The following is a 17,617-nucleotide window of genomic DNA, read 5'->3' as shown; positions in this document are numbered from 1 at the left end:
CCTGGTCCACACACCCCCTACCTTTCCTAAAGCCTCCTTGTTCATCTGCTATCCTATTCTCCGTCTTACTCTTAATTCTTTCAATTATAACTCTACCATACACTTTACCAGGTACACTCAACAGACTTATCCCCCTATAATTTTTGCACTCTCTTTTATCCCCTTTGCCTTTATACAAAGGAACTATGCATGCTCTCTGCCAATCCCTAGGTACCTTACCCTCTTCCATACATTTATTAAATAATTGCACCAACCACTCCAAAACTATATCCCCACCTGCTTTTAACATTTCTATCTTTATCCCATCAATCCCGGCTGCCTTACCCCCTTTCATTTTACCTACTGCCTCACGAACTTCCCCCACACTCACAACTGACTCTTCCTCACTCCTACAAGATGTTATTCCTCCTTGCCCTATACACGAAATCACAGCTTCCCTATCTTCATCAACATTTAACAATTCCTCAAAATATTCCTTCCATCTTCCCAATACCTCTAACTCTCCATTTAATAACTCTCCTCTCCTATTTTTAACTGACAAATCCATTTGTTCTCTAGGCTTTCTTAACTTGTTAATCTCACTCCAAAACTTTTTCTTATTTTCAACAAAATTTGTTGATAACATCTCACCCACTCTCTCATTTGCTCTCTTTTTACATTGCTTCACCACTCTCTTAACTTCTCTCTTTTTCTCCATATACTCTTCCCTCCTTGCATCACTTCTACTTTGTAAAAACTTCTCATATGCTAACTTTTTCTCCCTTACTACTCTCTTTACATCATCATTCCACCAATCGCTCCTCTTCCCTCCTGCACCCACTTTCCTGTAACCACAAACTTCTGCTGAACACTCTAACACTACATTTTTAAACCTACCCCATACCTCTTCGACCCCATTGCCTATGCTCTCATTAGCCCATCTATCCTCCAATAGCTGTTTATATCTTACCCTAACTGCCTCCTCTTTTAGTTTATAAACCTTTACCTCTCTCTTCCCTGATGCTTCTATTCTCCTTGTATCCCATCTACCTTTTACTCTCAGTGTAGCTACAACTAGAAAGTGATCTGATATATCTGTGGCCCCTCTATAAACATGTACATCCTGAAGTCTACTCAACAGTCTTTTATCTACCAATACATAATCCAACAAACTACTGTCATTTCGCCCTACATCATATCGTGTATACTTATTTATCCTCTTTTTCTTAAAATATGTATTACCTATAACTAAACCCCTTTCTATACAAAGTTCAATCAAAGGGCTCCCATTATCATTTACACCTGGCACCCCAAACTTACCTACCACACCCTCTCTAAAAGTTTCTCCTACTTTAGCATTCAAGTCCCCTACCACAATTACTCTCTCACTTGGTTCAAAGGCTCCTATACATTCACTTAACATCTCCCAAAATCTCTCTCTCTCCTCTGCATTCCTCTCTTCTCCAGGTGCATACACGCTTATTATGACCCACTTCTCGCATCCAACCTTTACTTTAATCCACATAATTCTTGAATTTACACATTCATATTCTCTTTTCTCCTTCCATAACTGATCATTTAACATTACTGCTACCCCTTCCTTTGCTCTAACTCTCTCAGATACTCCAGATTTAATCCCATTTATTTCCCCCCACTGAAACTCTCCTACCCCCTTCAGCTTTGTTTCGCTTAGGGCCAGGACATCCAACTTCTTTTCATTCATAACATCAGCAATCATCTGTTTCTTGTCATCCGCACTACATCCACGCACATTTAAGCAACCCAGTTTTATAAAGTTTTTCTTCTTCTCTTTTTTAGTAATTGTATACAGGAGAAGGGGTTACTAGCCCATTGCTCCCGGCATTTTAGTCGCCTCATACGACACGCATGGCTTACGGAGGAAAGATTCTTTTCCACTTCCCCATGGACAATAGAAGAAATAAAAAGAACAAGAGCTATTTAGAAAAAGGAGAAAAACCTAGATGTATGTATATATATATATATATGCATGTGCGTGTCTATGAAGTGTGACCAAAGTGTAAGTAGGAGTAGCAAGATATCCCTGTTATCTTAGCGTGTTTATGAGACAGAAAAAGAAACCAGCAATCCTACCATCATGCAAAACAGTTACAGGTTTTTGTTTCACAGTCATCTGGCAGGACGGTAGTACTTCCCTGGGTGGTTGCTGTCTACCAACCTACTACCTCGATCATATCCCCCCTAATTCTACGCCTTTCGAGAGAGTGCAGATTTAGAGCCCTCAGTCTATCCTCATAGGGAAGATTTCTGATACATGGGATCATCTTTGTCATCCTCCTCTGTACATTTTCCAGAGCATTTATATCCATTCTGCAATACGGTGACCAGAACTGAGCAGCATAGTCTAAATGAGGCCTAACCAAGGATATATAGAGTTGAAGAACAACCTGAAGACTTCTATTATTTATACTTCTAGATATGAAGCCAAGAATTCTGTTAGCTTTATTGCGAACACTAATGCACTGCTGTCTTGGTTTTAGATTACTGCTAACCAGAACTCCTAAATCCTTTTTGCAATCAGTAGTATTAAGATCTACATTATTTAGTTTATATGTGGCATTGTTATTTACCTGTCCAACATTTAGAACTTTGCATTTGTCAATATTAAACTGCATCTGCCACTTCTCCGACCATTGCATCAGTCTATTCAAATCATCCTGGAGTGCTCTAGTGTCCTCATTAGAATGAATTGGACAGCCTATTTTGGTGTCATCAGCAAATTTGCTTATAAGAACATAAGAAAGGAGGAACACTGCAGGAGGCCTGTTGGCCCATACTAGGCAGGTTCTTTACAATTCATCCCACTAACAAAACATTTGCCCAACCCAATTTTCAATGCTACCCAAGAAATAAGCTCTGATGTGATAGTCCCACTCAAATCCAACCCCTCCCACTCATGTACTTATCCAACCTAAATTTGAAACTACCCAAAGTCCCAGCCTCAACCCAACTAGGTAGACTGTTCCACTCATCAACTACCCTATTTCCAAACCAATACTTTCCTATGTCCTTTCTAAATCTAAACTTATCTAATTTAAATCCATTACTGTGGGCTCTCTCTTGGAGAGACATCCTCAAGACCTTATTAATATCCCCTTTATTAATACCTATCTTCCACTTATACACTTCGATCAGGTCTCCCCTCATTCTTCGTCTAACAAGCGAATGTAACTTAAGAGTCTTCAATCTTTCTTCATAAGGAAGATTTCTAATGCTATGTATTAATTTAGTCATCCTACGCTGAATGTTTTCTAACGAATTTATGTCCATTCTGTAATATGGAGACCAGAACTGAGCTGCATAATCTAGGTGAGGCCTTACTAATGATGTATAAAGCTGCAGTATGACCTCTGGACTTCTGTTGCTTACACTCCTTGATATAAATCCCAGTAATCTATTTGCCTTATTACGTACACTTAGGCATTGCTGTCTTGGTTTAAGGTTGCTGCTCACCATAACCCCCAAGTCCTTTTCGCAATCTGTATGGCTAAGTTCTACATCATTTAACTTTTAAGTACTAGGGTTGTGTAAAGTAAAAGGACACAAGTGCAACTAATGTGACATTTATTGTGGCAACGTTTCGCTCTCCAGGAGCTTTATCAAGCTTGATAAAGCTCCTGGTAATTCTACCAACTTTATTACAAGTACTAGTGTTATGGGCACTCCCGAGCTTCAGAACCTTGCATTTATCTACATTGAACTGCATCTGCCACTTTTCTGACCAAGAATACAGTTTGTTTAAATCCTCCTGAAGTTCCATAACATCTACGTTTGAATCAATTATCCTACCTATCTTTGTGTCATCGGCGAATTTGCTCATATCACTAGTAATTCCCTCATCAAGATCATTGATATATATTATAAACAACAACGGGCCCAAGACTGATCCCTGTGGAACGCCACTTGTTACAGATCCCCACTCGGATTTAACCCCATTTATGTGGACACACACTGCTTCCTGTCAATGAGCCATGACTCGATCCACGAGAGCACTTTTCCCCCAGTGCCATGAGCTGCCACTTTCTTTAACAGTCTATGGTGTGGAACTCTATCAAAAGCCTTACTAAAATCTAAGTAAATAATATCAAATTCTTGATCGTGGTCAACAGCCTCAAAAGCTTTACTGAAGAAAGTTAATAAATTAGTTAGACAAGACTGGCCTCTTGTGAATCCATGCTGAGTATCATTAATCAAGCTATGCTTATCGAGATGGCTTCCTATAATCTCCGCTATAATTGACTCTAGTAATTTGCCTACAATTGAGGTCAGGCTTATTGGGCGGTAATTTGACAGTAACGACTTGTCCCCTGTTTTAAAAATAGGAATTACATTAGCCATCTTCCACATATCAGACACTACACCTGTTTGAAGAGATAAATTAAAAATATTAGTTAATGGTTCACAGAGTTCCATTTTGCATTCCTTAAGAACCCTTGAAAAAACCTCATCAGGACCCAGCGACTTATTTTGCTTCAGTCTGTCTATCTGCTTCACAACCATTTCACTAGTGACTGTGATGTTACATAATTTATCTTCTTCTAGCCCACTATAAAAATTAATTACTGGAATATTGTTAGTGTCTTCCTGTGTAAAAACTGAGAGAAAATAATTATTTAAAATCGAGCACATTTCATTCTCTTTGTCAGTAAGGTGCCCATAGTTATTTTTAAGGGGACCTATCTTATCTCTAACTTTTGTTCTAAAGACCTGGAAAAAACTTTTTGGGTTAGTTTTAGAATCCCTAGCAACTTTAATTTCATAGTCCCTTTTAGCTTTTCTTATCCCCTTTTTAATGTCCCTCTTAATGTCAATATACTGATTCATAAGATGACCCTCACCTCTTTTGATACGCCTATAAATTCCTTTCTTATGCCCTAGTAGATATTTGAGCCTATTATTCATCCATTTTGGGTCATTTCTATTTGATCTAATTTCTTTATGTGGGATAAACGTTCTTTGAGCAGCATGTATAGTGTTCAGAAAACCGTCATATTGATAGCTCTCTTCGTTACCCCAGTCAACAGATGATAAGTGTTCTCTAAGCCCATCGTAATCTGCTAAGCGAAAATCTAGGACTGTTACTGAGTTATCGCTACTATCGTACGTACTTCCATTCAATGCTAAATGTAATTGATTTGTGGTCGCTAGCACCCAGTTCCTCTGAAATTTCTAAATTACAGTGGACCCCCGCATAACGATTACCTCCGAATGCGACCAATTATGTAAGTGTATTTATGTAAGTGCGTTTGTACGTGTATGTTTGGGGGTCTGAAATGGACTAATCTACTTCACAATATTCCTTATGGGAATAAATTCAGTCAGTACTGGCACCTGAACATACTTATGGAGTGAAAAAATATCGTTAACCGGGGGTCCACTGTATTAACAAGGGATTCATTGTTTGCCATAACTAAGTCAAGCAGGTTATTTTCCCTTGTAGGTTCTGTCACAAACTGCTTCAAAAAACAATCCTGAACTACTTCTTAGAAGTCGTATGATTCTAAATTCCCAGTCAAGAAATTCCAATCAATATGACTAAAGTTAGTCTCCTAGAATTACTACATTATCGTGCCTTGTGGCCTTAACAATTTCCTCCCATAGTAGTCTCCCTTGGTCCCTATCTAAGTTTGGGGGACGGTATATCACTCCTAAAATCAGTTTTTCATACCCCTCTGAAAATTCTATCCAAACAGACTCTGTATGTGTTACTTCAGACTTAATACCCATTTTTATGCAACAGTTCAAGCGATCTCGGACATACAATGCCACCCCACCCCCCTTCCCGATACTTCTATCTACTTGGAACAATTTAAAACCCTGAATATGACATTCCGCAGGCATGTCCTGACTTTTTGAATTAAACCACGTCTCAGTTAAGGCAAATACATCAATGTTACCTGCACTAGCAACTAATCTCAACTCGTCCATCTTATTCCTAGCACTACGGCAATTAGCATAATAAACATTGAAAGACTCCTTTCTCTTTACCCTTCCTGCTCATTTCTGTTTTTCTACTAAACCTATTACTGTCCTTATCACCCAAAGTCACTGGCTTTTCAATATCTACCTCGTTCTGCTTATTACTAGTTCCCCTAGAACTCATAATATTACTACACTGGGACTTCACTGTTTTCCTGCCAAAACCCATACCACTAACTATTCCTAGTTTAAAGCCCTAACAGCTCCCTCCACTGCAGTTGCCAGTGCTCCCACCCCAGACCTAGATAAGTGAACCCCATCCCTGGCATACATGTCATCTCTGCCATAGAAGAGGTCCCAGTTGTCAATGAATATTACCGCATTTTCCTTACAGTATTTGTCCAGCCAGCAATTGACACCAATTGCCCTGGACAACCATTCATTTCCAACTCCTCTCCTTGGCAAAATACCACATATGACAGGGTTCCCACCCTTACTCCTAATTATTTCTATTGCTGACCTATACCTGCTAATCAGGTCTTCACTCCTACGTCTGCCAACATCGTTGCCTCCAGCACTGAGACAGATAATAGGATTGCTCCCATTACCTCTCATGATGTCATCCAGACGGCTAACAGTATCCTCCATCCCAACCCCAGGAAAGCAAACTCTGTCTCCTACTCCTGTCGTTTACTCCAAGTCGTTTATGTAAATTGTGAACAACAACGGGCCCAACACTGACCCCTGAGGAACACCGCTTGTGACGTGCCCCCATTCTGATTTCTCCCCATTTATGCAAACTCTCTGCTGTCTATTTGTCAGCCATGCCTCTACCCAGGAAAAAATTTCTCCTCCTATTCCATGTTCCTTTAGTTTCCTCAACAGCCTCTGGTGTGTAACTCTATCGAAAGCCTTACTGAAGTCCATATACACAATATCATATTCATTACCATGATCTACCTCCTCAAACACCTTAGTGAAAAAATTTAGTAAATTCGTAAGACAGGAACGCCCCTTTGTGAAATCGTGTTGAGATTCATTAATCAATCTGTGCCTGTCAAGATGGCTACGAATTGTTTCGGCAATTGTTGATTCCATAAATTTTCCCACTATGGAGGTAAGGCTTATTGGTCTATACTTCGAAGCCAAGGACCTGTCACCTGCCTTGTAAATAGGTATTACATTTGCCATTTTCCACTTATCAGGCACTATGCCAGGTTGTAGTGATATGTTAAAGATTAGCCAAAGGTATGCTAAGTTCCTCTTTACATTCCTTTAACACCCTTGCAAACAGTTCATCAGGACCTGGGGATTTGTTAGGTTTTAGTTTCTCTATTTGTCCGAGGACCATGTCACTAGTTACTGCAATCATACATAGTTTATTATCATCCTGTTCTACATAATCTATTATTTCAGGAATATCGCTAGTATTTTCCTGGGTGAAAACTGAGAGGAAATAGGTATTTAGAATTTTACACATATCCTTATCACTGTCAGTGATCTGACCAGAGTTACTCTTAAGTGGGCCAATCTTGTCCCTAATCTTACTTCTGTATACCTGAAAAAACCCTTTGGGTTAGTCTTTGAATCCCTTGCGACCTTAGCCTCATAATCCCTTTTTGCTTTTCTTGTTCCTTTCTTTATTTCTCTCTTTAATTGAATATATTGATTTCTTAACTGCCCATCCCCTCTTTTGATACACCTGTATATGCCTCTCTTTTGACCAATGAGATGTTTTAATCTATTGTTCATCCATTTGGGATTATTTTTGTTTGATCTAATTTCCCTACTCGGGACAAAAGTTGTCTGGGCAGCTAGAACTATGCTCTGAAAAACGTCATATTGGCAACCAAGATCACCTACCTGACCCATAGTCAGGACATCCCAATTTAGCCCACCCAGGTAATTTTTCAGTCCCATGAAGTCGGCCAAGCGAAAATCTGGGACAGAGATTTGATTGCAGTTATCTGGGTAATTCCATGATATATTTAAACTAAGTGATTTGTGATCACTTTTCCCAAGCTCATCATTAATCTCAAGATTATTAATTAGTGAATCTTTGTTGGCATTTGATGTTACACAATACTCTGAGGATTCTAGTACTGATCCTTTATGAACTCACTAGTTCAGTCTTTTAATCCATGCTAGTACCTTGCCTGTCCCACCAACCTACATCTCTAACTTGTGCATCTGTCATCTGTGTTTTAGTATGTCAAAGCTTTCCTGTCATCTAATTATATATTGACCATCCAACCCACTTTGTTTTTTGATCTCCTCATTAGCCTGACATAGGTATTTAATTTCTGAGATAGGACCTGGCCATTACATACTCATATTTGTTCTTGATGAGTAATCCCATGTACAAGGTAGGCAACTCAAAGAAGATATTTGCCCTCAGCCATTTTTCTCTTCTAAATTATTACTTTAAAAATTAGGATATACATTAGCTGCATCTGAAAATCTACTTTAGTTTTATCCCCCACTAACCTAAAGTATAGTACAGTTGCTCATTTTTCGGTTTTTAACTCTTTGAGGGTCGCCAGGCCGTCTGAGACTTGTTCTCAGGGTTGCCAAAATTTAAAAAAAAAAAATTATCTTATGAAAAGATAGAGAATCTTTTCCCGATCATAATGACACCAAAAGTATGAAATTTGATGGAAAACTTGCAGAATTATGCTCTCGTGAAGTTAGCGGTCTCGACGATGTTTACGCATCGGTGATTTTGCCCCGCTTGAGCCCTATTTTCGGCCAATTCCAGTGTACTAGTCAACAGAAATCATAACTATTTCACTAGAACTCCGTTTTTTCTATCGAATGAGTACAGGAAAACACCCATTTACCGATTTCAACTATCCAATAAAGTGGTCAGAATTTAGCAGTTTTCCAATTTCACACAAATTTCAAAAGATGCCAATTTCCAAATAGGGTTCAGAATAAACAAGAAAGACATTCCTGGCACTAAAATAACATTTCCTCTGTTCATTAGTCACGTCCATACGCCCCTCTTACATTTCTTTTGCTTTCCACTTTGAATTCTTATTCTCACAAAAAATAGAAGATTTACTGTTATGCAGACTACTGTATTAGTGTAGAAATGGTATAAATAATACCAGCACACTTGTGAAAGAATGTTAGATTCACCAGTTGACGTGTATTGGACGCGTGGCAGGATTTGTTTACTTTTGAACTTTGGCATAAATCGAACATTTCTGCTACTTTGAGCTAAATTTCAAGGTACTTTTCATTGTGAAACCAATCAAAATCATCTCAATTTCTGTAATATGTCTTCCATTCTATAAAACAAGACCAGGAAAACTAAATACAACCATAAATACCATACGAAAATACTACAGTGCAAAGTCGCTGTTTTAAACCAAAATCACAAAGTTTTTTTTCTCATTACGCACTGTGTGCTGCAGGATTTTTTCATACTGCGCACACTGACCACATAGACCCATTCTTTCATATGTAGGCCTACCAGCTTTCTCTTGCTAGATTTGAGGGCGCTAGAATTTATGCATACTAGTACGTCAAAAACCCTGGTGCATAAGCCGTACTAGTACGGCTGAAACCCCGAAAGGGTAAACCATCCATGTCATAACACAAGCCACTATTGTTGAACTTTACAAAAATCTTTCCTTTAATGTTCAGTCTTTACTTTTTGCATTATTAAGATTATAAGAATCCACTGTTGATAATGATCTTCCCACTAAACACTTGACAACTTGGCCATCATTCTTAATCCATTTGGATAAGCAGCAGGTGAAACAGCTGCAGTTATTAACATTTTATAATATAATGTTGAAAGATAATTAATTCTTATTGTTTTTGGAAGAGAATAAAATTAATAATGTCACCATCATGTATCCAGTTTCAGAATGGTTACATTTAATTCCACGTGTAAATTTTTTAGAATTTTTTGCTTTCATCTAAGACAGATGCATTACTACTCTCTCTAAAGGTGGAAAAATTGGTAATCTGGAAAGGCTTTGGACCCAAAGGTCCAGAAAATTGATGATGTACTTGAATGAAAATAGTAATAAATATTTGTAGGGAATAGGTGGATATTAGTCAGTGCCAGAGCAGTAGTCCGAAGAAATTTTAGATTTTTGAGTAAGGAAGGGGTCCTCACAAGGTAGATAGGTGCCTTGATGCAAGAACTGAACTTGTCTGCCTCTTCCTTGAACCAAACTTGATTGTCTCTCAGGTGCTTTATAATTCTCTGGGTTTAGCATAAGGAGAGAAATGGAAAAACATTATGAAATAGACATAACAGGCAAGGCAAAGATAGAATCCAAGCTAATTCACAGCAACCTCAGAAGAAAAATTATACAGGATCCTGTGATGCTGAGAGAAAAAAGAGGTAAGCTTTGCAGAAAATGCCCCGCCCTGCGAAAGAAGTAGAATCAACTGAACAGTGTTTATCAAGGAAGGAAATTCTACCATGGTTGAAAAAATAGAAATGACAATATTATTTCATGTCAGTCAATTGAAAGCTAAGAGAAATATATGCAGAAGATGGGGAAGGGTTAGTTCTAGTTAAACCTTATTCCCTTCCCTTTCCTAGGAAGGAAAACTAAATACTGAGGACACCATGAGCATAGCTCTGCTCCTGTAGCTGCATACAGGTAATCACACACCTGTGATTATTATCTCATCTTCTCATTGTCATCTACACTTAATGATGTTCACTTGCCTCAAGTCAAGTTCTTATTTGCCTGCCCATGCACAAATTAGTATTATTTAGAATATTGTATGGTAGTTTGCATGTAAATACTGAATAACTCAACCTTATAAATTGTATATCTTAAATGTTTCTCACAATTATATCACATAAATGTTAAACTTAAAACCCAATCTAACTTTACTATTTTTTTAAATACACTACCTAACAGAATTCTCCATACGACTGAATGTACAACAATGCAAGCAACCATATGACCTGTCTTTGTAATACTCACTTGTGCTTTATAGAAATCTGTTTACATTAATGTTTTATCACTGATTTCATCATTGCTTAGTTAATCTTAAGTTAATTTTAAGCCAGCCCGTAATGCTATGCATAGTATAAGTGGCTTTGGCATGCTGCTCTTATCTGTATTTTTTTGTTTTTGTACCTCTGTGCTCAAATTGTAATAAATAAATAAATAAATAGTATGCCAATACAGTAGTAGTTCCACCATGTAAATGTAAGTGCTAAGGTACGATTGCTTTATAATTATGGATTGATTTATAAACGTGTCCAGTATAAAATACTGTCAGATTTGGCTCTAATTCTATATTAATATAGTTAATCAACAATAATTTTTGTTTATATTGTATATACCACACTGATTTTCTCTATTTTTTAGTTAACAAAGGTACGACTTTATTTACATGCAGATTCTCTTGAACTTCATTGGTATTATTGTGGTCATCGCTTCTGTCAACATATGGATAATCCTTCCTACATTGGTTCTTGGCATTATATTCATATTTTTGCGTCGTTTCTACCTAAGCACTGCACGAAATGTCAAACGACTGGAAGGCATCAGTGAGTTTCCATATAAATTTTAAACATAAATATAATTGACAACATAATTAAACAGTGAACCTGGCAATGTGGCTATATTGCTGCTGAATGCTATATTTTTTTTTTACCTTACATATGCACTTTCTCCTTTACAGCCCGTAGTCCTGTGTTCTCGCACCTGAGTGCTTCCCTTCAAGGTCTTACCACCATCAGAGCATTCGAGGCCCAACAGAAATTTATGGATGACTTTGATAATCATCAGGTGAAATTTGTTAATTATAGTATACATATTTTACGTTAAGATTTGTGAGCCATATAGTATGCTAGCTTGACTGACAACTTCCAGCTAATGAAAGGAGCAGAATTCTGGGCTTCAGTTAATTTGGTTATTTCATTTCATCTAAATTTAGCCTTATTTAAAGATTAATTAACCCAGTGGATTTGAATAACTTCACTGAAAATTATACAGTACCATAGGTACTGTATTTATTCCCATTGTAGTATTCTCTTATTGGTGAGTAGAATGTGTAGTGACTGACAACTTCCCACAGGACTTGCATTCCTCAGCCTGGTTCCTCTTCCTGTGCACAACTCGGTGGTTTGGCATTTGTCTTGACTGGATTTCTGGCATCTACATTGCTATAGTCACCTTCAGCTTCATGGGCATGTCAAGTAAGTTATGTTGCCACTATCAACTAAGAATGTTGAGAGAAATTAAATTTGTAGTGATAGACTTTAAAGCATCTATGTATAAGATATTGAGAAGTATTATTTATAAGCTTAAAATTCTGAATTTAAGACAAATGATGTTGGTTTAGGGCAGTGTATCTTTCAATATTTTCTAGAACCTTAGTCAATAATAAAGTGCACAAATTCTTCTACAGATAAGTCACTATTTCTTACCTTTAATATTTAGTAAGGTCAGAAAATTCAAACCTGTGAAATGGTCAAAATTTGCAGTTGAATTTTCATTGGTTTCATTGCATTGTTAGTGTAGACATTTACAAAATAAGATCAGACTCTAGATATACAGGTCTCTGCTAAAATGATGTGATGCAGGATACCTCTCAGCTTCTGTCCATTAAGAAAATGACATTATAATTGGGATTATACGTAAGTTATCTTGTGAAGTTTTATAAAGTTTTCACGTTTATAACATTTTACAGAACCATAATTAAAAAATTGGTATAGTGTAAATTTTTTTTTTTTTTTTTTTTTTCTCCAGATGCTCTTGGAGGGGATATTGGTTTGGCCATCTCCTCTGCCATGTTGTTGTCTGGTATGTTCCAGTGGGGAGTAAGACAGTCTGCAGAAGTGGAAAACCAAATGACTTCAGTGGAACGTGTGATGGAGTATTCTCATTTGGAACCTGAAGCTCCACTGGAAACTGACAAAGGTTAGGAATTTAAGATGAAACTGGAGCGAGATAGTTACACCTAATTCTCTGTTTATGATATAACTAAACCTTTCTTTAAGTATCATAAATGTAATTAAATAAGTTGAATTGGTAGTACTAGAAACTCATTCCACTGCAGCATTGTATAAGCACTTCCAAACAATTTTTTTTTGCCTTATGATTTTTTTTGTTCTCAATTATAGATAAGCTTCCACATGCTGGTTGGCCTGAACATGGTATCATCACCTTTGAGGATGTGTCTCTACAATATAATGAGAATGACCCTCCTGTGCTTAAGAATCTAAATTTCTGCATCAAAGCCAGTGAAAAGGTAGAATTTTAACATCTCTTTCTATCATATCTAATTTGTAACTACTGCACCAGTAATCCATCTCTCTGAAGTATTGGAATTGTGATATGCATACACTTTTGGAAATGGTAGTGCATTTATCTCACAACTGACAACACAGTTCCTGGGTGAAGTGGAAGGTATCTACTGCCCCTGTTACTAAGCAGTAAATAGATACCTTGAGCTTAGTTCACTTTCGACTTTTGCTGATGGAGAGCCTTAAATGGATCCCAATGAAAAGTCACACTTCTTAGCTTTCTAGATTATCCTGTGTTAATCTTCTTGGGTTACTAGTCCAAATAAAATCACATTTTTCTTTTTTTTTGGGTCATGCTTTGTATGGAAAGCAACCTATGGCAATAAAATTTTTTTTTTTTGTTTTTCCTTCAACAGGGAGGTACCTTGATGCCACTGAAGGGATCTTGATAAAAATTATTGGGAGTTACCCTCCTCTCCTTGAATTAAACCTGATTACTTTGTTTCCCAGATGTATGACTCCTGGGTCTTGATCCAGGGAAGTGGACCTGTTCTCGAATCAGACATGATTGACCCACATTCCCCATGCTTTCTGTGACCTTTGGATTTTGTGCTTCCCCTGATTATATTAATGTGAACCTGTAGGTTTAGTACTTCTCACAAATATAAAATTCCAAGGCTTTTTCAACTTAATTTTTCATGATTATGATATGAAAAAAAAATCATGTCTTCCAGGACTTTTAACCCTTTCAGGGTCAAGAGGCCCTCTCCTAAACTTGTTCTCAGGGTCGAAAATTTTTTGGAAAAAAAAAAAAAAAATCTTATGAAATGATAGAGAATCTTTTCCCAATCATAATGTCGCCAAAAGTATGAAATTTGATGGAAAACTTACGGAATTACGCTCTCGCGAAGTTAGCGGTCTCAACGATGTTTACGCATCGGTGATTTCGCCCACTTTGAGCCTTATTTTCGGCCAATTACAATGTATCAGTCAACAGAAATCATAACTATTTCGCTAGAACTCCATTTGTTCTATTGAATGAGTACAAGAAACCACCCATTTACCGATTTCAACTATCCAATAAAGTGGTCAGAAATTGGCAATTTTGCCAATTTCACACAAATTTCAAAAGATGCCAATTTTTAAATAGGGTCCAGAATAAACAAGACAGACATTCCTGGCACTAAAATAACATTTTCTCTGTTCATTAGTCATGTCTCCAGGCCCCTCTTACATTTCTTTTGCTTTCCACTTTGAATTTTTATTCTCACAAAAAATAGAAGATTTACTGTTATGCAGACTACTGCATTAGTCTAGAAATGGTATAAATAATATCAGCGCACTTGTGAAAGAATATTAGACTCGCCAGTTGACGTGTATTGGACGCATGGCATGATTTGTTTACTTTTGAACATTGGCAAATATCAAATATTTCTGCTACTTTGAGCTCAATTTTAAGGTACTTTTCATTGTGAAACCAATCAAAATCATTTCAATTTCTGTAATATGTCTTCCATTCTATAAAATGAGACCAGGAAAATGAGAATACAACCATAAATACCATACGAAAATACACTGTAAAGTCGCTGTTTTAAATCAAAAACACGGTTGGAGTTTTTTTTTTTTCTCATGCACTGTGTTGCAGGATTTTTTTTATACTGTGCACACTGACCACATAGACCCATTTTTTCATATGTAGGCCAACCAGCTTTCTCTCACTAGATTTAAAGGCGCTAGAATTTACGCATACTAGTACGGCACCAACCCTGGCGTGCAAGCCATACTAGTACAACACCGTCCCTGAAAGGGTTAAAAGCCCCATACAAACCTGTATGTCCATTACTAGTACACCATGTTCTTTGTACACAAGAAAGCCAGTTTCTTAGCAGTAGAGTACAGAAATTCCTTTTTTTTTTTTCCCCCAGGATTTAGTAGTAATATTGTATCTTCAAACACATTTTAATTGCAAGAGACCATGAATTAAATATGAATGTTCTTTGTCTATTACAGATTGGAATAGTGGGCAGAACAGGTGCTGGTAAGTCATCAATGTTGACATCGCTCTTCCGTCTGACTGAACCTACGGGCGTCATTCGCATTGACAGCATCAACATAAGAGAGTTGGGACTACATGACGTCCGTGGTAATATTTCTATAATACCCCAAGATCCTACTTTATTCTCTGGCACTATGAGAAAAAATTTGGATCCATTTACCCTTTATACAGATGAAGAGCTTTGGAAAGCACTGGAAGAGGTAATTGTTTATTCTTGTATTTTGAAGGTAATCTGATGTTAATATGTTGTATGTATTAGAGATGGCAAAAGAATGATATAAAGGACCAGTACTATGCATAGACTGTCACACATCTGAATTAATTGCCTTAAAATATTTCAACCTGGCTTATCAAAATACAGATGAAACACAGTAAATGCATGAAGGTTTTCTCACTTATACACACACAAGTAATAACTTGAGTGAGGAAGTACAGTAAAAGGTTTAAGGTTTTTTAAACCTGTTCTCGGCAATATTTTCTTTTAACATTCCAGCTATCTCCCACTGAAGTAGGGTAACCCGACACAGAAAAAATAATTTCACTCTCATTCAATAACTGTCTTGTCAGAAAGATGCCAATGTTGTAGTTCAGATGACCTTGCAAACTGCAACATCCCCACCCTTCCTTTAGAATGCAAGCACTGTACTTTCCACCTCCATGACTAATCTGGCTGACTGACTTCCCTGAATCCCTTCATAAATATTACCTTGCTCACACTCCAACAGCACATCATCATAAAAACAACTTACTTCCACTCTTACCTAATTTCCTCACACAAGCCTGTTGGCCAGCCAAGCCCCTAGTACTCAAAACATCCTTTATGCCCTCCCTCCAATCTTTCATAGAATGACCCTTACCCCTCTTGCTTGACCAATTTATTAGTTGAGGCAGTACACTAGGTATATATAGCTCATACAAAATGTATTAAATTATGTGAATGAATCTTGACTACCACTGGATTCATTGATTAGGATAAGTAGAAAGTAAGACTTTTTTTTTTTTGTTTTTTTTTTTTTTTTTTTTTTGAAGAAAAATTCTTGTCACATGTTTTCTATTAATGCATTTTACTTGCATAGGTTCAACTTAAAGATGCTGTGTCAGATCTAGAGGGAGGTCTTGAAGCACAAATGTCAGAAGGAGGCAGTAACCTCAGTGTTGGCCAACGACAGCTTGTATGTTTAGCTCGTGCCATCCTAAGGCACAACAAAATTCTCGTTCTTGATGAAGCAACAGCCAATGTCGATCCAAGGTGTGTATGGTCAACTTTACAGTTGTTTATGTCTAATGGACTTCAAATAAGTCCTTAACAGAGTGACACGTGTCTCCTCTAGGTGTCCATATCCACAAATGTTTTGATGCAAAGCAAGTCATTACAGAACAGTTTAATTAAAGAATTTGCAAAGAAAACATTATTATCAAAACCAAGAGCAAAACCACTAGGGTCATACACCAAATTTATTTACATCTGTGTGTGATAGAATGACTAAGGGATCATGTTTTGAGATTGTTTGGGTTTGATGTATCGCACCCTCTTTTTCTGTATGTGGCATGGGCTGGGGTTGATTAGGCTTAGCTAACAGTGCACAGGGTCAGGCTCTAGAATAAGGAACCTTAAGTAAACACTATGCTTTGTAAACCATACCCCCGGCCGGGATTGAACCCGCGGTCATAGTCTCAAAACTCCAGCCCGTCGCGTTAGCCACTAGACCAGCTAGCCACAATAAGATTCATCCAACTAGGTATATTTCTACACCATAGGAAGGTTAGCACAGGCACCTCTGTGACCACAAATGCAAGTTTTTACAGACGAATCTCCAGCTAGCGTGGCCGTGACGAACTCTAGCTCAAGTCCCTTCACTGCAGTGAAGGGACTTAAGCTAGAGTCCTTTTAATTTACATCCTTCTGCTTTCCACTTTAGGAAAATGAATTTCATTTCTTTATAACATCATTGCCTTTGTTTCAAATAGTTTGGTTTTCTTTAATGCTTGTGTTACATGTTCTGCAAGGCTCTGTTCTTAACCCCTTTTTTGTTTTTAATATTTCCTCTTTTCTTTCAACAAACCGGCCATATCCCATCAAGGCAGGGTGGCCCAAAAGGAAAAAAAAGTTTTTTCTATTTAAATTTAGTAATAGTGGTACTTTGGGATACGAATTTAATTTGCTCCAGAAGGCTGTTCGAGTGCTGATACCGAACGAATTTATTCCCAGAAGGAATAATGTAAATTAGATTAATCCGTTTGACCCCCAAACATATACTTACAAAAGCACTTACATAAATACACTTACATAATTGTTCGCATTTTGAGCTGTTCGTATCCCGAGGTACCACTGCATATACAGGAGAAAGGGTTACTAGCCCCTTGCTCCCAGCATTTTAGTCGCCTCTTAC

The 17,617-nt window shown here is 37.4% G+C and overlaps 1 protein-coding gene across 6 annotated transcripts in view; it reads left to right on the top strand.

Annotated features, from left to right (window-relative positions):
* LOC128697480 (ATP-binding cassette sub-family C member 4-like) overlaps nt 1-17,617 on the top strand; it is a 73,636-nt gene that overhangs the window by 50,524 nt on the left and 5,495 nt on the right. For all 6 annotated transcript variants that reach the window (XM_070094048.1, XM_070094046.1, XM_070094045.1 and 3 more), the window contains 7 exons: nt 11,320-11,470; nt 11,605-11,711; nt 12,001-12,121; nt 12,675-12,845; nt 13,049-13,176; nt 15,182-15,427; nt 16,304-16,476. In XM_070094048.1, the coding sequence (XP_069950149.1) occupies nt 11,320-11,470; nt 11,605-11,711; nt 12,001-12,121; nt 12,675-12,845; nt 13,049-13,176; nt 15,182-15,427; nt 16,304-16,476 (1,097 nt within the window). The remainder of the gene's footprint in view (nt 1-11,319; nt 11,471-11,604; nt 11,712-12,000; nt 12,122-12,674; nt 12,846-13,048; nt 13,177-15,181; nt 15,428-16,303; nt 16,477-17,617) is intronic.

Source organism: Cherax quadricarinatus, chromosome 44 (genome assembly GCF_038502225.1).
Source record: "Cherax quadricarinatus isolate ZL_2023a chromosome 44, ASM3850222v1, whole genome shotgun sequence".
In the NCBI taxonomy this organism is placed as follows: domain Eukaryota; kingdom Metazoa; phylum Arthropoda; class Malacostraca; order Decapoda; family Parastacidae; genus Cherax; species Cherax quadricarinatus.
Note: the sequence above shows the minus strand (reverse complement) of the source record. Positions and strands in the feature narration are given on the sequence as shown.